Raw genomic sequence first — 27,474 nt, 5'->3', positions numbered from 1 at the left:
GCTCTGAACATTTTTCTTCTTGAGCATCATTCTCTGGGCAGATTCTTTTCCCCAAACTCTTTGTAATTGAGGTGTGAGGATTAGTCCATGGGTGCTGATCACAGCTCCTGTGGGGGTGTGTGGCTGTCTGGGAGCCTTCCAACCTCACTGCAGAGGCTGGAGCTGCTGCCAGCAGCACATTTCTCCTTCTCCAGTTTTCTTCTGGCTCCTGTAAGGAAGCCCGAGGATGAGATTTTGTGTGCCCTGTGCTGAGCTCCCTCAGGCAAACTCGGGCTCTGGAGTATTGTCAAAGCTGCTGATGGGTTTGGGCTCCAGCAAAGGAGCCACTCCTGCCTGTTCCAGGGAGTGGCATTTCCTGGCACAGGGACACAAGGACACCATGGGGCCAGGTTTTGGAGTGGAAGCAGCACGTGGATTGTGACTCGAGCCACCAGAGTTACTCCAGTTGGAGTCTGGCTGCTAAACCTGATTCCTTCTCTCAGGAAAACTTGGATTTTGGGCTGTGGTTCGGCACAAAGCACAGGAGGTGCTCTCGAGGTCCCTTCTGGGCATGAACTCTGCCCCAGGGACACATGGCCAGTTCCAGCCCCTGCTTTGCCTCCCTGCCAGAGGATTTCTCCAGGAGCTCCGTGTCCCTGTGAGCCGTGCTTGGAGCATCTGCTCTGAATATTCTTGGGCTGAACTGCTTCCAGCAGGCTTAGCAACTGTGCCTGTGACTTCCTGCAGGAAATCCAACCATGCAGGGTGGCGTGGAGCTTATGGGACTGTGACTATCAAACCATCATGGCATTCTTAAGTTGACTTTTTAATTTATATTTTTTTTAAACCTGTTAGCTGTCTCCCCACCCCCAACCCCGTATCTGTGCATCTGTGGAGTTTTTCTTCCTGCCTTGTTCAAGTGAAAGAGTAAATCCTTTTTGATTTATTCCTGAGCAGCCCTCGAGCTCAGCTCCTGTGAGAGCCTGCTGACTTGGAGTTCAAAAGATCTCAGGTCTTTGAGGCCAGGCTGTGGGCTTCCATCTTGCCTCAAAGTTAAACTGAAAGAGAAAATTCCTTTTCTTCTTAAAAAGAAAATCACAATGCTGGCTAAGGGAATCAGACTTACCTGGAGCAGCAGAGAATGCCAGCATGCAGAATTCTAGGTTAAAATCTGGTTGTTTAGCAAGCCTTTATTTTCAAGCACCGAGCACGTTGTTTAGGAAGTGTTTTATGGAGATAAATGCTTCTTTAAAAGCAGTGCTGTTGCCTGGCTGGGATCCAGCCTGTGATCCTACATTAAAGCATTTTTTGGGTGTTTAAACCACTACATCACCACGGTGACTAGAAATGGTAGTTCTTATCCCTGACTTCCTGCAGATCTGCAGGGTTAGATGACATTTTAGGAAGAATTTCTTTACTCTAAGAGTGGTGGTGAGGCCCTGGAATAGAATTCCTAGAGAATCTGTGGCTGCCCCTGGATCCCTGGAATGTCCAAGGCCAGGTTGGACAGGGTTTGGAGCACCCTGGGATGGTGGAAGGTGTCCCTGCCCATAGCATGGGTGGAATGGGACAATCTTTAAAGTCCTTTCCAGCCCAAATCATTCCATGGTTCAATGAGGTGCAGACATACCTGGCATATATATGTGTGTGTATGATTTATATACATATATAGAGCAAAACAAACCTGTAAAAAACTATTTCTATCCTATTTCACTTCCACAGGGCCCTGCTTAGTCCAGATTTATGCAGTTGTGGCTGCAGCTGTGAGCTTGGAAGGGCAGAGGTAATGGATGGAAGACTTTTAATAGCTGTAGGGACCCTCCTTTTAAAACCCAGCTGCTCTGAGCAAGGTGACCTCGGCTCTGATTTGGGAATCCAGCCCTGCAGGGGGAAGGAGATGCTGATCCATGGAGCACAGGCTTGGCCACACAGCAGCAGAAGAGAAAGCACAAGTTGGGCTGGTGGAGTTTTCAGCACACGTGAGACTGTCAGGCTTGCAGTTAAAACTATGGGTGGTCTCCCAAATTTGAATTTACACCTGGCAGCGGTGTGGCTCTGTTTTTTAAAAGGCTCCAGTCCTGGTGTGGCATGCTGGGGAGAGAACCAGCTTTTTTACCTGCCTCCAAGCAGCACAAAGGACTGGCAGCATAAGTGACAGCTCAGATGTGAGGGAAGTCTCACGTGGGGTTTTGCCAGCCCTTCTCAGCAGAACTCTTCCAGAAATCCTCTCTTTCAAAGTTTTTGGGCCTATGAGGAGTGTGCATGGGAACAGTTCTTGATACTTTACCCTCCTTCCAGGACAAAATGTGAAGAAAGCTGAAACTGCAACGATTCTCTGGCATGTGTGGGTACAGCAAGGCCACACAGCTCAGGTGACAGTAAAGGACAGGTAACAGGCTGGCTCTTCTGCTCTTCTGTCCCCACTCTTCCTGCTCTTTCTTCAGCAGACAAAACCCACACCCCAACCCTCTCCTGTGTTCTGAGCCAGCACTAAAGTAGGAATATGTTTTTTTTCCCCCAAATCTAATTTGAAACATGATGACTGGACCGTTCTTAAACAGCTTCCAAGTTAACAATAAAGAAACTTCACAGAGTGCTTGGCAGGAGCCTCTGTACATAATTTAGATCATAATCAGATGCATTAACACATTTTATATGGATCTCATGGGGGCCAGGAAGATGAGGTGTGCCGGGTAATTTCTTTCCAGATTTCTTTACCTGATTGTTTATTACTCTCGGGGACTTCATTTGTGGTCCAAATGTCACCAGCAGAATCCTGCTGCTTCATGTGCCTGCATTCAGAGTAGCTGCCAGCGAGGCTTCAAATTCCTTAATTGCTGTGCTCTCCTCAGTCTTTCCATCCCTGGTTGTGGATGGGAGGATGGGGAGGGAGAGAGAGGGAAGGGGAACAAAAGCAAGGACCCAAATCCTGCAAATTGCTGAGCTTCCCCTGTGCCTGCAGCTCCTTGGGAGGGAAGGTGCTGAGAGTGCTGGTGTTTCCCACTGAGTACAATCAGAATCTGCTGCTGGAGAGCTTCATGGGGGGAACACTTCCTCTCCCTCCCTTTCCCTTTGAGATTTTCAACAGCAGCAGCAGCTCTAATTTTACAAATCTCCTGAAAGCTTCTCCACGCTCAGAGAAGAGAAATGCTCGCGTGTCTCTGGCTTTGTTTGATTGTTTTGCCACGAATCCACCCATGCCCATCCTTGTGAAATCAGTCCTTTGACAGAAAAATCTGCTGCTGCTTTGAAAAGTGATATTTGGGATGTCTTTCTGCTCCGCTGGTTTGTGTTGTCCCCACAAAAGGCGGGCAGGGAAGTTCCCTGTCACTTCAACATCTCCTTTGTACGTGTTGGAGTAATAACCCTCCCCAGGTTCGTGGGATTTATTTGTTACTGAATGTCATGGAATGGTGTCGAAGTGGGATTTTTTAAATCCAGCTCTGCTCCCAGATGGGAGCACAGCTGAGGTTTGGGACATGAGGAGCTGCTCTGGTCACTCACTCGTCCAGCCAGCAGTGGCCTGAGCCAGCTGCCACTGATCCAGGTGTTGGCACAACCAGGAATGAACCTCCAAGGCAAGTCAGATGTGGCCTGGGTGTTTGGGCAGGTGAGAAAGCTCAAGAACATGAAAATATAGAGCAAAACACCCCTAGATTTGGGCCACAGGACAGGCCCAAAACGGGACCACAGCAGCCCATACCAAAAACACAGAGCTCCTTCCTCCCCTTTTTATCAGTGCCTGATATTGGTACTGAAAACCACCCCAGGCCAGAGGAGAAACGTGGATTTGTTTGCTTCTCTTTTTTTTTTTCTCTCTTTAATAATTGTTTATCAACATCAAATGATGATGCAACAGCATCCTAGTTGTAAAGTGGCTTTTACCACAGAGCATGATGAATATGGAGAAGTGAGTATCCTTAAAAATCAGAGTTGATGGGGTTCTGAATTTCCATTTTGTGCACTGAGTGAATCCCTGTGTCTCACCCTGTAACTCCAGTGCCTTGTGCTGCTGAAATGTCCCCAGGGGGAGGGTGAAGAGCTGGGGTTTCTCTCACAAATTCCTGCCTTTCCCTGGGTTTTCCAGCTAAATGCTGGGGAATGGTGTTACTTGCAGGATATTTTCCCTCAAGACATAAAAGTTAAGGTTGTCTTGCTCTCCTGAACAACTCTTTTACCTCCATCTCATGATTCAAAATTGGCAGGAGAGCATCAGAGGAGCCCGATCCAGGCTCTGAAGAGTTCATGTGAGCAGGGCAGGCAGGAGTGCACGAGAGGGAGAAAATACCCCCAGCCCCTTTGCTATGTGTTGAAGTTTCCTTGCTCCCAGTGCCCAAGTTCCCTGGATTGATGGATTCTTCTTAGGTCAGTGGCACACCCAGTTTGGACAAGCTCAATGGCTTCTGGGTCCAGCCAGCAGAGCTGCTGCTGAGCAGGAGGAACGAGGAATTCAGGTTCTCTTTAGGGAATGTACTCTGCTGCTTTAAACTGACAGGGCAGGGTTAGGCTGGATTTTAGGAAGAAATTCGTTATTCAGAAGGTGGTGAGGCCCTGGAATAGAATTCCCAGAGAAGCTGTGCCTACCCCTGGATCCCTGGAAATATCCAAGGCTAGGTTGGATGGGGCTTGGAGCAAGCTGGGATAGTGGAAGGTGTCCCTGCCCATGGCAGGGGGTGGGACTGGGTGATTTTTAAGGTCCCTTCTAATCCAAACTGTGATTCTGTGATTCTGAATGGGGGTTGTTCTTTAAATAGCACAAGGAAGGGAATAGACATAAATAAGGCACAAAGGGAAAGGTGAAACAACTCTTGTAGTGGTTGGGAATGGGAAAAAAGTGCATTTTTCTGTACCAGGCAGAAGGATGCTGCCTCTTGTGAACATGTGTGGTTGCCCTCCTCTGGCTGGAAATAAAACAACCTCCCAAGACTGGAGACTTTTTTTTGGGGGGCAGGATTGTTGTGTTTCTTCAGAGTGCCTTTGAAAAAGAGTCAGGATCATTTTAGATGCTGGGAATTAATCGGTGCAAGGTCTCACCCTTCATCTGCAAAGCCACCCTGGGCAAGGGGCGACGAGTTGTGCAGAGCCAAGGGATGCACCAAAGCAAGAACGTGTCACTCAGCGTGGACAAACTCTGCAGGGGTGGCTGCAGGGCTTGGAGAGGCTGCAGAGCACAGCTTGCTGCAAGATGTGGCTCTGAGGAATTGTCACCGAGGCCTGGTGACCCCACAGCTCTGAGTTCGTGGGCCCCAAGTTGGGCAACTCCCTGGGGGCTCCCCTGGCAGGGGAAACCCTCCTGGAGCAGTTCTGAATCAGGAATCAGAGACACATTGGACTTTTTCAGTCTTCAGCTTCTGTTTATTGTTATCAAAACTTCAGCACACTGGCTGCACCAGACTCTTTGTGCGTGAAAAACAGCACAAAAATGGCCAACAAACTCATGCTGCAAGGTCTTTTTAAGTCTAATCAAAAACTAAACTTCCCAATTAACAAGTGACACCTAAATTATTTTCCTTTCTAACCCAATAACTGGCCCCTAAAGACCCTCAATGCAGATTTTTCTACCCAGTTACAAGATACCACCTAAACCCAAGAAGAAGAGAGGAGAAAGGAATTTGAGACAACACCCTATATCCTCCATCTTGAACCCATCTATAACACACTAAAAATCCTAAAACCTAAATTTCTCACCCATGTGACAAACTACACTACTCTCTACAATCTCCACAATCTATTTTGCACTTTTGTGGTTTCTAGTTTACCTTGAGGCTTTGGAAGTTTTCTCCATGCATGAGGGGCAAAGTCAGTGTTTTCCTGGGAGTCAGAGCACCCAGGGCAGACAGGGGGATGTTCCCCTTGCCCTGGGTCCCCCCACACAGCCCTGTCACACCTCACAGCAGAGCTGAGCCTGCTGCTCTTATGCATCAGGCTGAGAATTATGTGACAGATTTAATTAGCAAATCATCCGCTGACCTTCAGTTTTATGAAAATAGTCTGAAAGTGAGTTTATCAGCAGTTAGCTGCTCCAGCAGAGAAGCAGAGGCTTAGAGGATTTAAGGGAGCTGCATCCAGCACTGGTGATTTCCACTCGAGTGTGCTGGACCGTGTCCTTGAAGGCTGCTGATACTAAGCCAGGTAATCCTGGTCAGCAAAAAAACTGACTTGGGTTTGGGATTTTTTTTTTTTCCCATCTGGATCAGGACCAGCAAAGCCAGGGAGATTGCTGTGTGCCTTGCAAGAGTGTCTTAAAGGTGAAACCTTTGCTCTGCGTTTGGAGCCGTTTCAAAATGTGAATCCTAGGAACTATAGATTTTTGTCTTCTATGGATTTTGGCAAGACAGTTGTTGGGGCAGCTGAAAGGGAAATGAACCTGAGAGGAGCTTTTGACTTTGGTGAAACTCAATAGTTGCTTTCCAGTAACAGGGAGGTAAAAAAATAAAGTCAAACCTGGTGACATCTGCAATTCAGACAGCATCTTATCCATGTTTTTTTTCTCCTGCTGCAGCAAACAGACAGGATCCAGGGTGGGATGTGCACACCTTGTGATCTCACTGCATACATGGAAGGATTTGGGGAAATGATTGTGTAGTGGTTGAGCAAAGAGCTGGTCCTTAAAAGGCTGTCCCTTAAATGTCTTTTAATGCCAGCCCAACCCATTTAATCTCACAGTGTTGCTCTCATGAATGTTTTATCACCTCCTACAAGTATTAAGTCCTACAATGCTGCTAAAACATGTTGAATTTTAGTCTGAAAGTGCCTTAACTGAAGAGATGTATCCCTGTGTCCAGAGGTAAATGTTGGAGAGAGGGAAGCACAGTGTGCTGGGAGGCTCCTCGCTGCCACCAGCCCATACACCCAATGAAAAGCTTACTAAGAGTGACTTTTATTATCCATTACAGCTTTATCTTGTTCAGACATCTCCAGGAAAGACTTCCACCTCCTCTCTGGCATTTCTGTGAGTTGTAGAACAAACAAGTTTGGAAGGGCCCTTTGGAAGTCTCTAATTCAATGTCCTGCTTATGGCAAAGGTAGATGAGGTTGCTGGAAGCTTTGTCCAGTTGAGGTTTGACTGTGCTGGGCTGGAGGGTCCAGCAGCTCTCCAGGCTCCTGTCCCAGCCATTGGTTTTCCTACTGAATATCCACCCAGGAGGCTACATCAGAACCCTTGCTGCTGTCAAGGTGATCAACATCTGATCAACATCTGCCAGGGGTGGTTTCAGAAGACGAATCGATGAGGTTCAGCTTGCCCACAGCACATCTTCTTACCCTTCGTGGCCATGGGAATGGATTCCAGGAGGATTTGCTCCATCCATCCCTGCCCACAGACTTCAGCTGGCAGCAAGGTGTTGCTGTCCTCTTTATTCCAGATGCAAACCCTCTGCAGGGTGAGTTTGTGCTGTCAGAATTAATACTCAGAAGGTGAGTGCAGGTAACCTCGGCGTCCTCTTGGCTTGGCTGCTCACGAGCTTTCCCTGCCTTCTCTAGTAAAGCCTCCACAATTGCTTAGAGACACTTAAAAGTTGCTGATGTTTAAATAAAGGGATTAATTTCAGGCCTCCTGCTGCTAAACCTGTACGTTGGAATTTTGAGAAAGTGCCTTTTCCCCCACGAGGTACAAACGGGCTCGGCTCCCTTTGATCAGCTAAATGAACTGGAACTCGTGGTGAGGAGCCACTGAACTCCTCAGCATCCATCTGACTTGCCAGGCAATGGAAACCATTAAAATGGCTCCATGAAGAGTAAATACTCAGGGATCTTAGGGCATGGATGCCTCAGGAACGCCTGCCCTTTAAACCTGCCCCTGCTGTTGATTTTATTGATAATTGAATTGGCATTTTAACATTTCCTTGCCTTCGTTTCCCCACCTGTAAATGACTTGTGCCTTCCCTTTGGCTTATTGAGCTTGGCTGACACATATAAAAATTGTCAAGGTAGGGGTGCCAAGATCACACAAACTATTTTATTTTTAGTGTCTTTTGAAACCTTGGACTTTTTGTTCTCCCCTTTTATCTGTCTCTTTTCTTTTTAATCACACCAAATGGAAATAAATTCAATCACAGCTGGTGCTGGAGAAGAATCATTAAACCCATCCAGCTGGCTGTCTCGGGGCCAGAGCGGGATTGTTCCCTGCGCTGCATTTCCAAAGTGTTTTATCTCCTTTAGCCCTGTGTTTGTGGAGTGATGAGCTCCTTTCACTTCTGTCGGCTCCCGTCATCGATCCCAACGGGAAGGGCTATTTTTAGGTGGCTGGAAGTAAATGGACATCAGGCACCACGGAAAGGGGACTGGGTTATTTTTGGAAAGCCATCAGCAGCCGTTCTGGCAGGATTTGTCTTCAGCTGGGCTGTCTCAGGTTGTGGTGTCAGTTCCCAAGGTTGTGAGCCCGGTTTTCTTGGATGTGATCTGCACTCCGAATGTGGAATTAGCAGCTGCTGGAGATGGTGGTGATGGCATGAGCTTCTGGGATTTAATTCCCACTAGGCCGGGTTGGATGGGGCCCTGAGCAACCTGATCTAGTGAGTGGCATCCCCGCTGGGAGGAGACGAGCCTTAAGGTTTTTTTCCAGCCCAAACCAGTCTGGGTTTTGGGATTGTAAACCAGCCTGGATGGGAGGGATGCAGGTGATGGTTGGGATGGAGATTTTGGGGCAGGAGATGAGGTTGGCTTAGGGACAGTATGGGAAATGCACCTGGAGTGGAGACGAGCTTTAAGTTTTTTTCCAGCCCAAACCAGTCTGGGTTCTGGGATTGTAAACCAGCCTGGATGGGAGGGATGCAGGTGGTGGTTGGGATGGAGATTTTGGGGCAGGAGATGAGGTTGGCTTAGGGGCAATGTGGGAAATGCACCTGGAGTGGAGCCAGGCCATGGAGATGATCTCACAGTCGAATGTGCAGACTTGGCAGCTGCTGGTGGCCACACGGCAGGTTTTGGGGTGCTCTTGGGACTTTGGGATTGTTCTGCTTCAGTGGGTTGTAAAAAGGTGATGTTTTCTTGGTTTTCCTTAGTTCTTTTCATGAGGAATTTTGTCATGTTTGGGACACGGTTTAGGGTGGGCTTGGCAGCACTGGATTGTGAGCTGGACTCAGTGATCTCAGAGGGCTTTTCCAACCTTGGTGATTGTGTGTTTCAGTGATTCCATCAGCATTTTGGGACAGCTGTGCCACAGTTTACGTGTGGAGCTGATGCTGCTTGGAGCCACTGGGCTCTCCAGTGACTTTGTGTGTGAATGTGCCAGCTGGAATCTGGGGGCAATGAACAAATCGACGGCAAAGCCCGAGCAGAAAACTTCCTGTGGGGGATTCAGCTGCACTTATCTTCCCTCTCTGCCTCAGCAAAGACCCAAATCTAATTTCAAAGGTCAGAACATGCTCTCACCTGGGTGTTCCCAGCCTTTTATAGAGTGGTTGAAGGCCATTTCCTAAAATTAGCTGCTGCAGGGGAAAGCTGATCCTGGCTCCGTATCAGAGCCTTTCCAAAGCTCTGGATGATCATTGACTTGATTACTCCTATTGAAGCTCATGGGTAAAAGGTGGAAAATGGAAGAAAACCAGAACCTGATTCTGCTTCTTAACAAATCATGTGGGTTTTGGGGCAGAATTCCTCTTCTTGGTTGTTTTTGGAGGTGTTTTTTTGTTTTCCTGAAGCTTTTTCCTTTAGGATCAGACTTATTTTTGTTTTCCTCAAACTTCCTGGTGATCCAAACATGCTGGGGAGCTCTGGGAAGGGGAACATGTGACTCTGAAGGAGGCTGAAATGGTAAAGCACAGTCAGATCTGCTAAGCAACAGCATTGACACGTTTAAATAAATCTGCTGTTGACTAATATAGAGTGACATATTGAGAGCAATTATAAAAAAAAAAAAAAGGGAAACTAGGCACAAATTTGGGAAATGAGTGGAATGGGAACAGAACAAAGATGTTAGAGAGGACGCTGGATAAAAGAGAGGGAGGGCTGCTCCACAAAAGGAGAGTTCTGGAGAACCAGGGTGTCCATCAGGAAGGGGGAGACAATAGCAGAAGTGCAGATTTGTGCTGGAATTATCCCTTGGCAGGAGGATCCTTGTATTTCTGCTTCCCTGCCAACCCTGCTGGCTGCCAGGATTGAAAAGATTTGAACTGCCTGGTGCAGAGAGGAGCATGTGATGGGATGTCAGGCAGCTTGGAGGAGGTAAGGTGGCACTTCTTGTTCCCATGCTGGCTTCGGGGCTGTTGCTCCTTTGGATCTGCTGTGATTTGGGTGTGAGTCCTGTCATTCCCATCCCTGTGGATGTGTGTAATGCTGGAAGAGGGAGCAGGGACTGAATTAGGAGGGGTTGGCTTTGAAGCTGGTGAAAGGAAATTCCTTAAAATCACAGAATGGTTTGGATGGGAGGGAAACTTAAAGCTCGTCCCATTCCACCCCTCTGCCACGGGCAGGGACACTTCCCACCATCCCAGGCTGCTCCAAGCCCATCCAGCCTGGCCTTGGACACTTCCAGGGATCCAGGGGCAGCCACAGCTTCTCTGGGCAGCTTGCAGAGCTCATCTGTGGAAGCTGCTGCTGCAGGAAGCTGTGAAACAGAGTGCTTGGTGTGTTTTTCCTTCCCCTCCCTTTTTTATCACTTGAGACTTTCTATTATTGAGAATGTCTATGTTTGATTGCTTAAAAAAAAAAAAAAAGGTATTTTGGTGGACAGCTGTTGGTTCTTCAAGGGCTCCTACAGCTCTTATTTGTTAATGGTTCAGGAGAAATTATCCTGAATAAACTGTTCCATGACTATGATTTATGGTTATTTTACACCAAAGCGGCTGGAAATGAGGAGCGAGGGGCTGAAGTGAACGGATCATTGGCTTGATCTAACACAGCCATCCTAGTGCTTCCTTAATATTTTTTTTTTTGGGATTCTCTACAGAGTCCAAATTGAGTTGTGAATTTTGTGCCCATCTTAATGCCTTTGTTCCAGGCTTCATGTCCATCCTTGTGGCTCGTTCACGGTGGAGCTGTGTTTGCCAGCAGCTTTCCCAGCCTCTGGGAATGGCTCCCCTTTTCCTGGCTGGCCACCAGGTGTTTAATCTGGCTTTTGTGCAGTGGGTGGCAATAGAAAACTCACCCTCTGTCCAGCCTGGGATGGTGTGAGGCTGAAAAAGAGAGAGCTCTGCTGTCCCTCAGGGATCTTTTGTACAATCAGACCCATCGTGGTTCCAGCCGCTGAGATGAGAGTGAGGTGGCACAGCTTGAGATGCTCTCGTGTCCAAAATAACTGCTGTGAGAGGCCAGAAGAGGCGTTTGTGGATTGCTCATCCATTAGCACCTCTCACCATCTATTTTCCAAAGGGTCCCTGAAGTGAGCTGGAACCAGTTCTGTGAGTTGGAACCTGATCTTTGGGATGACAGCAGCTTGTGTTGGAAGCGGTTCCTTCATCTGCCTGAGCCTCGTGCTGTACCTCCAGTTCCCATTGCAGCCATAATTTCAAAGTCTTGAATTGATTTTCTTAAAGCAAGCTGCTACCTGAAGTGTCATGTGGATGGCTTAACTAATTTATATCCCTGCAGGGGACCTTTTGCAAAGTCAAAAAATGTGTAGAAGCAAAGTCGGCCACAGTTGGCCCATTTCTCGAGCTGCTCCGAGGACATTTGGCCCCTCTTCCCTCCAAAAATAGCTGCAGTGTGTCGGAGATTCCTGATTTGGGAGCCAGAGGAGCTCCAGCCTTCCCAAACCCAGTGCCCTCTCTGCTGACATTTGGGTTCCCTCTGCCCTGTGCTGAGGGCAGGCAGGAGGCACTGCGTGGTGAGGGTTTTTTGGGTGCTCTCTGGAGTGCAGGGTGTACCCACAATATCCATGGTTCCTCTGGGAATTTCCCCTCCAGGCCATGGAATCACTTTTGTGATGTGAGCTATTCAAAGCCCTATGAACAAGCTCTGTCCTGAAAATCCTGCTGCCAGTCCAGGGGAGCTGTTAAACCATTAACTCTGCAAAAACTTGGCTGCTTTGAGGCGCCCAGTGGCACCTCAGAGCCACAACGTATTAATTTGCTTTCATGTTTGATACCAGTTAATAAAAAATTTCCTTAAAAAGACTCATTGCTTAGCATTAGGTGCTCTTTAATGTTGTCAGAGGTTTCTAATAAAACAGGGATTTGGCATCTGCTCTTACCCGTTAATTCTCCAAAAACTGTTGAATCCATCAGCTGTTTGTACTCAGGTTTGAGGGACGAAGCTCACCAAAGCAGTGACTGTATAAATGCTCTGGAAATAGGAAACTGAGGCTCTTTATGGGGTGCTGGAGGACCCCATGGAAAGCTGAAGGCAGCAAACAGTAAAAATTCAGGTTTGTTTGTGCTGCTGTTCCCAGGACTCACGGGGGCACGTTGTCAGCACAGATATTTTTCTCCAAATACCGTGCTGAGCATTGCAGGGCCATTACAAGCACTTGACTAAATAATCATTCCAGCTCTTTCTCCAGCTAAGAGGACACCATTAAGTTTGGGAGAGCAGCTGGGAAGTGCATTTGGACCAGGCTTTAAGCTTGACAAGTTTTGGGTTTCAAAGGCACTTTAAAAATGCTCCCCCAGCTCGCACAAGGAGCCATGCTTTGGTGCCTTGGCCTGGAAGGCAGCATGGGGAGCTAAAAAATCTATTAGTGAGTTTCAATTTACTCAGGATAAATCCTTCCCTGAGGATTGCTCTTGTTCTCTGGAATTACAGGGTTTGGCATGATAACGTTTTCCTCCTTAATTTGTCCCTTTTGCACTTCCTTGGTGCCAGCAGGGAAAGCAGCAGCAAAACTCCAGCAGGAAAAAGGTCCAGGGTTCTTTTGGACCAGGAGATGTGTGGAGGGTGCAGAAGGAGCAATGAGGCAGCAGAACTGTGAGAGAGGGAGGGCAGGAGAGACCCAAATGGGTGGAAAGTGGGATTTGGACAGCAGGGAAAAGCTGGTGAGAGAAGGGGGCAAAGAAAAGGATCTCAGCAGCTGCATTTTGTGCGGCCACTCCTGTATCCTGCAGCTGTTCATTAGAAATTCTGTTTATGCCACGGGGAGTTTTGGAGTCTCTGAAGCTGACACAGTTTTAATAGACAAAGACATTTTGAGTGCAGCACATCTGCTCTGGGATGCTAAGGAAGAGGCTCCATGCAGTAGTGCCATTGGTTGAAGCTTTTTTTTTTTATTTCAAGACCTCTCTTTTATCCTAAAAAGTAATTTTTGAGGTCAAAAGAAGTGCTGTGTTTGCTCATTAAGTTTGCAGCTCTTAAAGTGAGAGTCCTGCTGTATTCTTCCTAATACCCCTGAGTTCCCAGCCCTGGGAGCAGGCAGAATCACCTCTTACCTGGGAGGATCCTGAACCTCTTACCTGGGAGGATCCTAAACCTCTTACCTGGGAGGATCCTAAACCTCTCACCTGGGAGGATCCTGAACCTCTCACCTGGGAGGATCCTAAACCTCTTACTTGGGAGGATCCTGAACCTCTTACCTGGGAGGATCCTAAACCTCTCACCTGGGAGGATCCTGAACCTCTTACCTGGGAGGATCCTAAACCTCTCACCTGGGAGGATCCTGAACCTCTCACTTGGGAGGATCCTGAACCTCTCACCTGGGAGGATCCTGAACCTCTCACCTGGGAGGATCCTGAACCTCTCACCTGGGAGGATCCTAAACCTCTTACCTGGGAGGATCCTGAACCTCTCACTTGGGAGGATCCTGAACCTCTCACTTTAGAGGATCCTAAACCTCTTACCTGGGAGGATCCTAAACCTCTTACCTGGGAGGATCCTGAACCTCTCACTTGGGAGGATCCTGAACCTCTCACCTGGGAGGATCCTGAACCTCTTACTTGGGAGGATCCTGAACCTCTCACCTGGGAGGATCCTGAACCTCTCACCTGGGAGGATCCTAAACCTCTTACTTGGGAGGATCCTGAACCTCTTACTTTAGAGGATCCTGAACCTCTCACCTGGGAGGATCCTGAAGCATTTCCCAGAAGTGGCATCACAGAGGTGTGAAGCACAAGCACAGGCCTGGAGCAGGAGGGTGCTGCTCCAGAGCAGAGACCTCCTTTGGTTGATGCTGCATTATTTAATATTTGGTGAGAAGATCTTAAATTGATCAATCTCTTTCTCAGCAGGCACCATCTAACCCTCAGCTTAACTTTTATAACCCGTGGCTTTCCAGAACCCATCTCATCTCGCTGGGTGATTGAATCCACCTTGTGCAGCTGGGAAGTTAATTCCTTCCTTCACCTCCAGCTCTGGTCAGGTTCCTTGGATCCCTCCTTGCCTGACCCCTCTCTTAGCCTTCCAATAAACACAACAATGTCACTTTGCCCTTCCTAAATGCTGTTATTGCTGCATCTGCCCCGCAGCATCTTCTGGGTATTTTCTGCTTTCCTGTCTTGGTAGGAGCAGTCTCCGTGCTGGATGCTGAGTGGGGTTTGCCTTCTCCCCTCTGCCTTTTCCAAGGACTGAGTGTGTCGGGTTCTCCAGCCAGGAACAGCTTGAGAAGAGCTTTTTATTTTTGGTTGTGTGCTGGAGACCACCCTAGGTCAGGGGTGGCTTTGTGTGGTGGAAAAACTTCTCCTCCAACCCGAGCTTCCAAAGAAAGGCTCAGCAGTCTCTGTTGCTGGGTCTTAAGGCAGTTTATTGCAAGTTATCTAAAAGATTTTCTTCCTGGGCTGCTGTGGTTTGCTCACAGCTCAGGCAGAGGCACACACACCCCCTGACATCCTCTCTGACCCCGACTGCTGCTTCTTCTTCTTCCTCTTCCTCTTCTTCTTCTTCTTCTTCTTCTTCTTCTTCTTCTTCTTCTTCTTCTTCTTCTTCTTCTTTTCTTCTCCTTCTCCTTCTCCTTCTCCTTCTCCTTCTCCTTCTCCTTCTCCTTCTCTCCCTGCCCAGGGCTGCTGCTCTCTTTTATATGGTACATTACGTGTTACATATTTACAGTTTTTCCCCAATACCTATTACCTTTATCAAATGGTGCCTTTCTATATTTTATATGATACATTACATATTAAATGGTTATAGTTTTTCCCCAATGCCTATTCCCTATATTAAATGGTGCTTTTCTCCTCCAAACCAATCTGTGAGTGCCAACATCACCAGAACATGGAGGTGAGGAAGGAGAAAGAGGGAGGACAGGGCAGGCCCAAATCCCAAATCCATCTTAAACCTCTGACCCCCATGTACAAAACCAAACCCCCTGTACAGCACTCAGAAATTCTTCCCTCTACTTTGTGACCACTTCTACTGTAACATCCAAACTTTGGTGACTTCTTGTTCTCCCTGCAAGGTTGGTAACTCGTTCCATGGCTCAAACCCAAACTCACAGCTGTTTGCAGCTGTGCCAGGGTCTCAAATGCTTCTGACCTGGACCCGGAACATCCAAAAACGTCTGAGGGATGTTTTGAGTTCTGACAGTTGTGTTTCTTCCTGATCTCTTGGAAGGGAAGCACTGGGCACCAGTGAAAAGCCAGAGCACAGTGTGTGTGGAATGATCCGTGATCCAGCATCCCAAATCCAAGCGGCGGCGGCGCTTTGTAGGAATTTAATTCCCATGGATTGTGCTGCTGCTTGTCTCCTACCATCCTCTGTGCTGCTGGTTAATGACTTTGTGAGGCACACACAAACCTCACGTGCTGTGTTCTGTCTTCTCGGGGTGCTCTGAAGTCTTTGGCCACGTCTGCAAGTCCTGAGGAGTGGAGTGTCCTGCAGGGACCTTGGTTGGGTTTTATAGAATCCCAGAATGGTTTGGGTGGGAAGGACCTTAAAGCCCATCTCATTCCACTCCCTGCCGTGGACAGGGACACCTTCCACTGGCCCAGGTTGCTCCAAGCCCTGGTTCAGCTTTGCTCAGGAGGAAGAAATGGAGATACACAGAAACACTCCAAGGGCTGGAGCCCCTCTGGAGCCAGGCTGGGAGAGCTGGGAGTGTCCACCTGGAGAAGGGAAGGATCCAGGGAGAGCTCAGAGCCCCTAAAGGGGCTCCAGGAGAGCTGGAGAGGGACCTGGGACAAGGGATGGAGGGACAGGACACAGGGAATGGCTGCACACTGCCAGAGGTCAGGGATAGATGGGATATGGGGAAGGAATTCCTGGCTCTGAGGGTGATGATATTGGGAAGGAATTCCTGGCTGTGAGGATGGGGAGACCCTGGCACAGGTTGCCCAGAGAAGCTGTGGCTGCCCCTGGATCCCTGGAAGTGTCCAAGGCCAGGTTGGACGGGGCTTGGATCAACCTGGGGGAGTGGAAGGTGTCCCCACCCATGGCAGGGTTGGAATGAGCTTTAAGGTCCCTTCCCTCCCAAACCATTCTGGGATTTGAATTTCCAGCTTGCTTTGCAATAAACTCTGGGATGAAACCCCATGTGCTGTATAAATATGGGTGATCCAACACCTCAGGTAATTTAATATTTCTGGTGTGATTGATCAGGCTGTCTGGAGCAGAACAGCTCCCATTTAGGTGGTGATGAAGCATCTCCAAAAAGTGCAGAAGGCTCTCAGCTTGAGGCTGTGCAGCTGAGAGAGGAGGGAGGAGCTGGACACAAGAGCAGGAGTGACATGGCAGCAGGTGGAGGAGCTGTTTCAGGGAGGGAAGGTGCATTTGGAGCGGGTTAATTTGGCCCCGTGGCACTGGTGGATGTCACTGGACCTTGCTCAGATGCAGCAGCCGGGGCTCCCAGGTTTCTCTTGGCTTTCCCTGGGTTGTGAGGACTCCGTGCTGAGCTGCCTCCTTGGCCCCTGAGGTGCACGAGAGACCATCTGTGTGATTTCATGTTTGTTAGAGACCCCGCAGTGGAGGTGCTCAGCCTCCAGAGCTGGTTTATTCCGTGTGCAGGAAAGGGGCAACTTTCCATAAACACCACCCAGATTGATTATTTTCCATAGAGACCCTCCCTGCTGAGTCAGATGCTGTTAACTAAACCCTCTGTGTGTTTCTGTGCTTTTCATTCAGTACTTCCTTTTCCTTACAACCTCCCCAGGACTACGAAACTTTTAAATTTGTGCTCAAGTATGACCTGAAGCTTCTGTCAGAGAGCAGGAGCCTGAACCTGCCTCGTGGTTATTTCCTGTTGTGGAAGCAGCAAGGAGGGTGTTTTAGGGAGGTGAGAGAGGCTTGTGGTTTTGCCTTGGGGAAAATAACGTGCCTGAGTTATCTAGGGCTGGAAACCACAAGGAATACCAAGGATTTGAGCTGTCTCATGGAGTCAGTGTTTGGGAAACCAGCCCTCTCTTCCTGCCTGGAGCTGACCTCCTCTTGCTTCTCTCATGGCTGTGGTTTAACCTCAGGAGAGTTCTTGTTCATTAATTACTTCAAGGAAAAAGCAAAGAGAGGCTTTGCTTCCTCCCACACCTAATTTATCCCTCTTAGAAAGAAGCGAGTAAAAGCTTGTGCCACTGCATCCTGGAGCATCCTTGGTTTGCTTCCCACGTCCCAAAATATCTTCAGCACTTTGCAAGCGGGAATGTGGTGAGCACTGCAACATCAGCCACGGTGGTTGTAGGGATTTTCCAGCTTTCTTGGAAAACTCTGCCCTGTGGTCCCTTGCTTTGGGGAGGAGAGGGGTGAACTTTGCATCCAGGATTTTCTGCCACTCCATCCCACAGGACACGGAAGGATTTGCTCCTAAGCTGGATGTTCCTTTGAGCAGAGAAGTGCTTGTGTACAGCCTGGAGGAATAAATAAAACACAGTGACTGGTTTATTACCAGGAAACAACACTAAATAATAAATTTAAGAGCTAAAAGCTCTATATGTAAAGTAGATTTCACAATGCATTATGCAAAGAGCAGAAAGGCAGTGGAGAAGGAATGCACTGGAAGAAGGCAGGCTGGGAAGATGGATGATCTCGTGGACAGGACGAGGAGATGTGGAGTGAATCCCAAGCTGGCACGGCTTCTCAGGTGACCTTGGGCAAGTTGTTTCTGCACACCTCCATTACCTGCTCTGTAAAAACAGGATGTGGTTTGTCTTTCCCCAGGATTTCATCGGAATAAACTAGTGTGAATCACTTGGCTGAGCTCGGCCGAGGAGCGGGGACAGCCTTTGGCAGAGGGCAGAGCCCAGGTGCCTGTGAGCACCTGGGGGAGAAATTTCTGTATTTCTGTATTTGCTCATTTCCTGGAGCTCGCCCTTGTCCCAGTGCCCAGATGAGAACACAAAGCTGAGAGCCAGACTCGGTTCTTCACTCGTCTGCCTGGAAGCCATTGAGGTCACCTTTGCTTTGTGGAGACAGAGATGGAGGCCTGGGGGTGCCTGGTTTCCCCTGGGGGCTGCAGAGAGGCAGTGTTGGAGCTGGGGCAGGCCCAGGACATCTGAACTCCAGGTTTCTCCTCACATTTCTGAATTGCTGCCACCTGGAGCCTGGACACAGAGCCATACCATCATTTAGGTGGGAAGGGAGCTCGGGACGTCTCTGAACCTGGGCATTGTCCAGCGAGTTTGGGATGTCTGTTGGTCTCATATCCTCCTTCAAATCCTAAAGCTCGTTCCCTGAGCCCTCCTAACTGCTGCAGGATGATCCTTTTCTCCCTTTGAAACAGCTAAACCCTGTCTGTTGCCACCAGACCGGGTGTGGTGTAAACCAATCCGTGATCCAAAACCCCAAAATTCCGCCTGCTCGGAGCCAGGTGTTGATCTGTTGGCTCTTTCTGCTTTTCCCTCATCATTCCCAGCAGCTGGGAGGACAGAGGAGAGCACCACTTGTGTGCTGTGGTGACAGGAGGGAGCACCCTTCTTCCCCAAGGACTTGGGCTGGAAAACTCAAAGTTACTCAAATGCCACTTCTGAAGCCACTGCCTTCTTCAGCACATCTGGTTTCCACCTTTTCCAGAATTTGCACCTGGAGGGGCTCTGGGAGCATTTTTCCAGGATCCCTTTACCCCACGTGGATGAGGAGCAGGGCTGGGAGCGGGTTTGGCTTTGCATGGAGCTGCAGACGTGCAGAATGTTCCTTGGTTTGGATAAAACTCCCTAAGGCCAGGGATGCAGTTTATCCCTGGAATTTCCAGATTACAGCACCTTTTACCTGTGCACTGATGTCAGCCTGGGAGAATTGCTCTGTACCTGTGAGCTCTGGAGATGGTACAAATCCCTCAGGATGATCCCTAAAGCTGCTGCTTGCAATTTCAGAGTGAATTTTCCATCTGCTTCTTTGATGGATCTGCTCCCAACCAACTGTACCTTAAAGCACACACCTGATGGATTTATTCTCCTTGTTCAACTGCTCTTGTTCCCAAAGTGATTGGGAGATTTGGGATGTAATCCTTCCCTCTGAGAGCATTAAGAAATAGAAAGTTATCATTGCTGAAGGGTTGTTGGGAGCTCTTTTTCTTCCACTGCAGCCCGTTCTGAAGGGGAGAATACACTGTATTTTTATTTCTTTCTTTGTTTTCATTCCTAATGCTGATGAAAGAGACACTTGGTGCCTCTCCAAGCCCAGATAAAGCATGGGAGCCACTTCCACGCTCCCTCAGGTCCTTGTCTGCTTCGGGACTGGCATGGCAGGGGTGGGTTTGCTCTCCATGGAGAACTTTGTGCATAACAAAAACCCTGCAGAGCTTTCATTTCTTAAGGAAAGGGGCAGTCAGGATGAGTATGGTTGCACACAGAGAGTTTGGGAACTCTGATTTAGCAGGTGCAGGAGGATCCCTGTGGATTTCCCTCCCCACAGCGCAGTCTGTGCCACCACGTTCTGCCTCACAGTTGTGCGTTGCTCTGCTGAGCTCTGAAGGACCATGAATTTAAATTTTCCAGGCTCTGTTCACAAATATGCTGAGAAAGGAGCAGCTTTTCCCTAATTTTATAGCAAGATGGATAACAGAGGTGCAAGCAGGGAGGAGCAGGTGTGCTCAAGTCTTGGAACATTTGCGGAGTAGCCATAAACACTCCACAAACACTCAGAGATCAGACCAGCCGGGTTATTTCTAGAAATAAATGCAAAAAGAGGGGGAACCTCAGGTATTCCCATAACTCCACTGGCACTGCTGTGGAGCTGAGGAAACTGGGAATGCAGCCCAGGTTTTGACAGTGTGCTCTGAGCATCTGGGTTTCATGGGAAGGAGCTGCGGCGTGCAAACCTGTAGTGCCTGACAATTCAGTCAGGTTGGCATTTGGGAAGAGGCTCTGGTAATTATTGATCTTGTGATCCCCCAAGAGCTCTTCCTGCCTCTTTCTGTGCTGCAACATCAACAGGAGTTTTCAGCGTGGAGCTTGGTGAGTATAAAGAACTAAATAGTTCTTTAAAGTGCTTAAATAGTACTTGGGAGTGAGAGGGGGTGAGTTGTCTGGAAAGCCCAGCAGCAATCCTGCTTCTCTTCCTTCCAAATTTATTTTTGGGAACGATGGGAAATCAGCAGCCTTTTCCCCCCAGGGCTGATAAACACAGCCTTGAAGTCTCTCTTGATAAAACCACAGATTGGGTTTTTACTTTGTCTTTTTTTTTTTGTAAGTCCTAATAGCAATGTGTGAAAACCTCAGGCTCAATTGATGAGGAATAAAGTCTTAATAGTGAAGAAGAGTCCAGGAGTGTGTCTAAAGTGCTCATTTTATCACCAGCACATATTTCATACTGACAGTCCATACTTTTAGCTAATCCCAAGCCACGTGTGATGCATTTTAAGTCCCTCCTCATCCTGCTCTGGCCTTTCCCTTGTGGTGTTTTCTGGGAGAGCAATGGAGTCACGCTGGCAACCTCAGACTTCTTGGCATGGGGGTGTTTTAAATTCACAACCCATATTTTGAGGTGAGGAGGAAGAATTTTGTTCCGTGTCAAGGAAGGGAAGGAGCAGAGCCACTGGAAGCAGGAGGTGGCAGAACAGCTGCTGAGGATCAGGTGTGGGGTGAAGGATTTGACTTTTCAAGGACCCTAAGTGCCATTTTAGGGAGTCCAGTTTGCCATGTCATTACCATTTATGGCTTATAAATAGGCAAATTAACTACCAAGGGATAAGATATTGATGCAGTCTTACCTTTGGGGCAGTTTTTTTGTGACCAGCCCAAAGCTACGTGTTTATGTGTCCACATTTATGATCCCTCATTTCTGTGTCGCCTCAACACCCTGCACCCCCAAACAAAAAACCCCAGCAAAACTTGTTTTCCCCACGTGTGCCTTGAAGTTAAGCTGATTTTTAGATTCTGGTGGTGTTCAAGTGAGTGTGTGCTTTGGCATTTCTCTCAGGAAAAGCATTATTAGGGCAGCTCATCTCCTGGCCAGCTGTTTGCAGAAAACTGGTGGCAACTGGAAGATCTTTGCAGCCCCCATGAGACCGGGCTGAAATAGCAGAGGCTGGCACACACACACACAGACATGAGCTTCACTTCCTGCAGAAGGCCTGAAAAGGGGGGGAAAGAAAGAAAGAAAAACAAAATAAAAGCTTTTTAAAAATTTATATTATTATTTTTTCTTTTTGCCTTCAGTTGCATGTTGGTGCCTGCTAAAATCCAGAGCAGTCCCAGGGACTGGAGCCTCCCATCTGCCCACAGCCGTGTGCTGCCAAGATCCAAGAAAGCTGATTTAGCCTTTTGCTGACTTTTTAGCCCCTTTATCCTCCTGACTTTCCGAGATTTACGCCAATGTCATGAATTTAAAATCTGCCTTGGTTTTAAGCGTTCATTCTGCTGTGCAGCTGGGTTGTGGGTCACATTGGTGGGAGGGGATGGAAATCCCATTTAATCATGGGGCGTTAAGTAAGTGACAACAAATGGCCGTGTAACAATAGGCCTGGGGATTGTGCTTTATTACCCCACACATTTCCCCTCTTCATGATGATTTTTCATGGTTAAATCAAATTTTCCCTTTATTTTCTCTGACGTGCACTTGAGTGCAGCACTGAAAATTCCTCCTGACTTCTCTCTGCTGCTTTAAGGTGAACTTTTTTGCTTTGGCTCATTTCCAGATCTCTTTCAGCTGAGATTTGCTTCCTCACCTTCTTTCTGGGAATTCTTGATGAGTAGATGAGAGGGGCATTAAATAGATTTAGTGAAAAATGACCGTCAGCAGCAGGGATGACTTTCTTCTAATTAAAAATTGAAACGGAAATGAATGAGCTTCTCTTGAGGCCGTGCAGGAGATGGTGCTAAGCCCAGCTCTGTGTTCATCAGTGATGTGGGAAGCCCAGGGTATGAAAGAATATCCCAGAAACTTCAGTACCTTGGAGGGTGCCAATAAAAGGGGAGATTTTCTAGTGACAGCATATTGAGGTGGCCTAGATTTAAATCTGTTGGCCTAGAGCCGAGTCAGAGCTGAATTTTGTAGAATCACAGAATGGATTGGGTGAGAAGGGATCTTAAAACTCATCCCTGCCATGGGCAGGGACCCAGGCTGCTCCAAGCCCTGTCCAGCCTGGCCTTGGACACTTCCAGGGATCCAGGGGCAGCCACAGCTTCTCTGGGCACCCTGTGCCAGGGCCTCATCACCCTCAGAGCCAGGAATTTCTCCCAGGAGGCTCCCAACAGATCCTAACTTCAGCATCTTTGCTTTGATGTACGGTGTAGTCTTTTCCAGCGTTGACCAGAAATTCCCTCATACGCAGCCAGCCAGTAAATTGTAACCAGCGCAAGTGCGTTCCCTTTCAACTTTCTCATGCGATGAATCAAAATTTTCCAGCAGGAAATGAAAGCAAAGCACTTCATCTAAAAATTCCTCGTCAGCTCTGGTCACCAGAGCAAAGCGATGGAGATTACCCTCGGTTAGGCAGTGCGAATTCCCCGCGCTGCCGCGGCCCGGGATCACGGCAGGGACAGCGGGTGTACGTCAGTCTGGTTTGGGTGTGAGGAGAGAGGGCCTTGCAGGTGGGAAAAACGAGGATCCGGGTCAGGGATGAGGAGGTTGTAACCCTCCACAACTCCAGTGAGGAGCGGAGCGCCTGGAGAAAGCTGCGTGTCCACATCTCATGGATCCCGTTGCCTTCGCAGGTGACGCCCCAGAGGTTGTTCTTTTGAGAGAGGGAAATTGCTTTTAAATCTAACCGTGTCTTAGGTAGCTGATGGGTCACTTTGGTTGTGTTACCTGACTCTGATTGTTCTCTTGTAGGAACGGCAGAGCTTCACCCTCCCAGCAGCGATGAGAGACGCCGACAGTGCTACGAGTCCCTTCTGGCCCCGTCTGCGCAGCGGCTGCCGCCTCTGCATATTCATGGGATGGTAATGCAGGATGTCGGCAGCAGCGGTAGAGTTTGGCTCGGTCCCACTGCGCTTCCCTCCTGCCGGTTGCCACTCTGAATCACCATGACAACGCTGTGACACTTCCAGCAAAGGTTGCCCGCGGACCGAGGGTGGGCTGGGGGTGGGCGAGAAGGTCAATGACCGAGTCTGACGGGATCAGAAGTTTTGCCTGCAGCAAAACGACCGTGGAAGAGCCGCCGGCACGGCAAGAAGATGAAATTCCCCTTCCATTGGCTTCTTGTTGAGCAGGCACAATAACATTTCCCTTCGAGAGACTCGCTGTAAAAACTCTTTTGGTTATGGCTACTGATCCGACGTGATTGCGCGCGCGGCGACTTCGGAACTCATGACTGGCTATACGATGTTGCGCAATGGGGGAGTGGGGAACGGAGGCCAGCCGTGGGTGTTGAGGTGGTCCAGTCGCATCCGGCTCACCTGGCTTAGCTTCACCCTCTTCGTCATCCTCGTTTTCTTCCCCCTCATTGCCCACTACTACCTGACCACCATCGACGACGCGGACGATGCCGGCAAGCGCATCTTCGGCCCCCGCACCGGCAACGAGCTGTGCGAGGTGAAGCACGTGCAGGACCTGTGCCGCATCCGCGAGTCGGTCAGCGAGGAGCTGCTGCAGCTGGAGGCCAAGCGGCAGGAGCTCAACAGCGAGATCGCCAAGCTCAACTTGAAGATCGAGGCCTGCAAGAAGAGCATTGAAAATGCCAAGCAGGACCTGCTGCAGCTGAAGAACGTCATCAGCCAGACTGAGCATTCCTACAAAGAGCTGATGGCTCAGAACCAGCCCAAGCTCTCCTTGCCCATCCGGCTGCTGCCAGACAAGGATGATGCGACCTTCCCCCTGCCAAAATCCAACAGGAACTGCAGGCTGCACAACTGCTTTGACTACTCACGCTGCCCGCTGACGTCTGGCTTTCCAGTCTATGTCTACAACAGTGACGATTACCCTTTCGGTAGCTCCTTAGACCCTTTAATTAAACAGGCCTTTGAGGCGACTGTCAGAACTAATGTTTATGTTACTGAAAATGCAAATATTGCTTGTGTGTATATAATTTTAGTGGGGGAAATGCAAGAGCCCGTAATGCCAAAACCTACTGAACTAGAGCAACAGTTGCACTCTTTGCCATATTGGAGGACTGACGGACACAACCATCTGATCATCAATCTCTCGAGGAAGTCGGAGACTCAGAACTTCATTTACAACATCAGCACGGGGCGCGCCATGATCGCCCAGTCCACCTTTTACGACGCCCAGTATCGGCCGGGCTTCGACATCGTGGTATCGCCTCTGGTCCACGCCATGTCCGAGCCCAACTTCCTAGAGATCCCACCCCAGGTGCCGGTCAAGCGTAAGTACCTGTTCAGTTTCCAGGGGGAGAAGATCGAGTCTCTCCGCTCCAGCTTGCAGGAGGTTCGCTCTTTCGAAGAGGAGATCGAAGGCAACGCCCCGGCCGACTACGACGACCGGATCATCGCCACCTTGAAGGCTGTTCAGGACAGCAAGCTGGACTTTGTTCTGGTGGAGTTCACGTGCAAGAACCAGCCTAAGGCGAGTCTGCCCACTGAGTGGGCTCTGTGTGGAGAAAGGGACGACAGACTAGAGCTACTGAAGCTTTCTACTTTTGCACTGATCATCACCCCCGGGGACACCCATTTAGTGATCTCCGCCGGGTGTACCATGAGACTGTTTGAGGCTCTGGAAGTCGGGGCCATCCCGGTGGTTCTCGGAGAGCAAGTTCAGCTACCCTACAACGATGTGATCCGGTGGAACGAGGCAGCCTTAATTATACCAAAGCCACGTATCACAGAAGTGCACTTCCTTCTGAGAAGCATTTCTGACAACGACCTCCTTGCCATGAGGAGGCAGGGCCGCTTCTTGTGGGAGACCTACTTCTCCACCTCCGACAACGTCTTCAGCACAGTCTTGGCTATCATAAGGACTCGAATCCAAATCCCAGCTGCTCCTATCCGAGAAGAACCCGCCGTGGAGATCCCCCACCGGTCTGGCAAAGCTGCTGGTACAGACCCCAACATGGCAGACAATGGTGACCTGGACCTGGGGCCTGTGGAAACAGAACCACCCTACGCCTCTCCCAAATATCTCCGCAATTTCACCCTCACCGCAATGGATATCTACAGGAATTGGAATTCTGCCCCGGGGCCTTTCCACCTCTTCCCCTACACTCCCTTTGACCCCGTCTTACCGTCAGAAGCAAAATTTTTGGGGTCTGGGACTGGATTTCGACCAATTGGCGGAGGAGCAGGTGGCTCTGGGAAGGAGTTCCAGGCTGCTTTGGGTGGCAATGTCCCGCGGGAGCAGTTCACGGTGGTGATGTTGACTTACGAGCGGGAGGAAGTCTTGATGAACTCCCTGGAAAGGCTCAACGGTCTCCCCTACTTAAATAAAGTCGTGGTGGTGTGGAACTCTCCCAAGCTTCCCTCCGAGGATCTCTTGTGGCCGGACATCGGCGTCCCGATCATGGTAAGACAGACGTAGCCACAACGGGCTCGTTCCTGGCGGGGGTTTGCACGTTGGAGTCCTCTGTGTCAGCTCAGCTTCAGTCCTGGGGGACGTTTCAAGGTGTCTGTACCTCATTTGGGTAATTTTCTCAGTGGAGAAACACAAGAGGTGCCAGATATTTAGCACAGATATTTAGCACTCAGAGAATGCAAATTGCTTTTGAGGAGCCTAATGTGAATTTTGATGCTTAAAGCTAAAGATTGTTGCTCGTTGGAAATCTTCTGCTCAGGCTCTTTAAGTGCCTCCCTGTGAGGACAGTTGGCACCTTATAAATTCCTAAGTAGTAACTGTTTCTGCACTTTGCCCGATGAATTTTTTATTAAAACAAAAGAGGGACCCACTGAATTAGTGTCGACTGCAAAGACCTCAAAACTCAATTCTCACTTTAGATTACAAGGGAAGGCAGAGAAGGAATTACAAGCCAAGGCTGACGTGGCTGTGAGAGCTTCCGTGCTCCCAAGGTTGGAGCTGACTTTTGCATGTATTTGGGCTGATTATTTTTTTTCCTCAGCCAAACTGAAGAAGTGACACCTTCAACAGCCAACGTTCATTTTCAGACCCATGAAAATGTACTCACTTGGACATTGACTTGTAAGGAGTGAATTCTCCCTAAATTTTTAAATTTATTTTAGGTCTTCCTTGCCATCCCAGCATAACCTTCTTCACTGGTCGCTGGGAAAAATCAAAATTAAATATAAATCTCCCTTCATAAAGAGAGCAAGGGCAGAGAGCTGCTAACAAGAACTAACACTGAGTGCTCTGAATCTGGCTGTGTTTAGAGGACAAATGGAAGGATAATGCCTTACAAATTAGGGAAGGGAAAAATAAAAGAGGGAGATGGCACTTAAATACACAAACTGCGTGTGGTTTATGTGACAGGACGCTACTGAGCTTAATAGCAATGTGTGCTTTATGCTGCATGCAAAGAGATTCATTGATTTAATATTTCGTTTTATTATTATTGTGATGAATAAATCCTTCTGCTCACATTTAAAAACCCTTATGGTCCGGGAACAATGAGGAGAGAAAATTGCTTGGTTAATTGCGAAATAATCTTTCACATTAGTGCTTTTGAACCTGCGAATTCTACAAAATCTTTGCATTGTGTCTGCTGAAAAACCACGTCCTCCTTCGGAGCGGGGATTGTTCTCCTTGGAGCTGCTAATGGGTGTTATTTGTGAGGGAAAAATGCATTTGTGCTGATGGAAGATAATGGCTTTTTGTACCTGGCTCTCATCTGCACATCTGCTGTGTTGGAGCCCTGCTGGGTTTTTTTTTTTTGGGGACTTGACACACACGAGTTGCTTCGTGTCACCTTCGAGCCACCACGTGCTGGGGGGATTTTGGGAACCTGGAGGAGGGAATTGTCCTGTGCCTGCTCTGGGGAGCTGGATGGTGACTGAGACTGAGTGAAACCTTAACGGGGTAGAAATCCATTTGGATTTAGGTGAAATACGCCACTTCCAGCTTGCTAAATATGCTGTTTAGTTTAGTAATTGCAGCCCTAGCAAAAATAAAAGAATGCAGATTTCCACACTCAAAGAAAAAAGATAAGACTCCTCAGACCTTGAAACAGAGTGACCCAGGAACTCTTTCTAGACTTTCTAACAAAAACTGAATACAAGCGTAACTAGCTATAAGTATAATGTAAAATCAGCAAAATAAACATGCATTAACCTATTGTGAAATTCTATGCCTATAGAAATTAATAAAAATAATAAAAAAAGATCAGGAGTTCTCAGAGGCACGCATGTCCATTAAAAAACAAAAAAACCCAACATGCGTCCACAGCGCTGTAAATAAACATACCCGTTCCCTACAAATCTTCATTCAAAT

General features: G+C 48.5%; 1 protein-coding gene across 2 annotated transcripts in view; it reads left to right on the top strand.

Annotated features, from left to right (window-relative positions):
- EXTL3 (exostosin like glycosyltransferase 3) overlaps nt 1–27,474 on the top strand; it is a 140,752-nt gene that overhangs the window by 87,908 nt on the left and 25,370 nt on the right. For both annotated transcript variants that reach the window (XM_077782483.1, XM_031504476.2), the window contains exon 4: nt 22,975–25,599. In XM_077782483.1, coding sequence (XP_077638609.1) covers nt 23,452–25,599 — 2,148 coding nt within the window. In that variant the 5' untranslated portion in view covers nt 22,975–23,451. The remainder of the gene's footprint in view (nt 1–22,974; nt 25,600–27,474) is intronic.

This window comes from Lonchura striata, chromosome 3 (assembly GCF_046129695.1).
Source record: "Lonchura striata isolate bLonStr1 chromosome 3, bLonStr1.mat, whole genome shotgun sequence".
NCBI classification, from domain to species: domain Eukaryota; kingdom Metazoa; phylum Chordata; class Aves; order Passeriformes; family Estrildidae; genus Lonchura; species Lonchura striata.
Note: the sequence above shows the minus strand (reverse complement) of the source record. Positions and strands in the feature narration are given on the sequence as shown.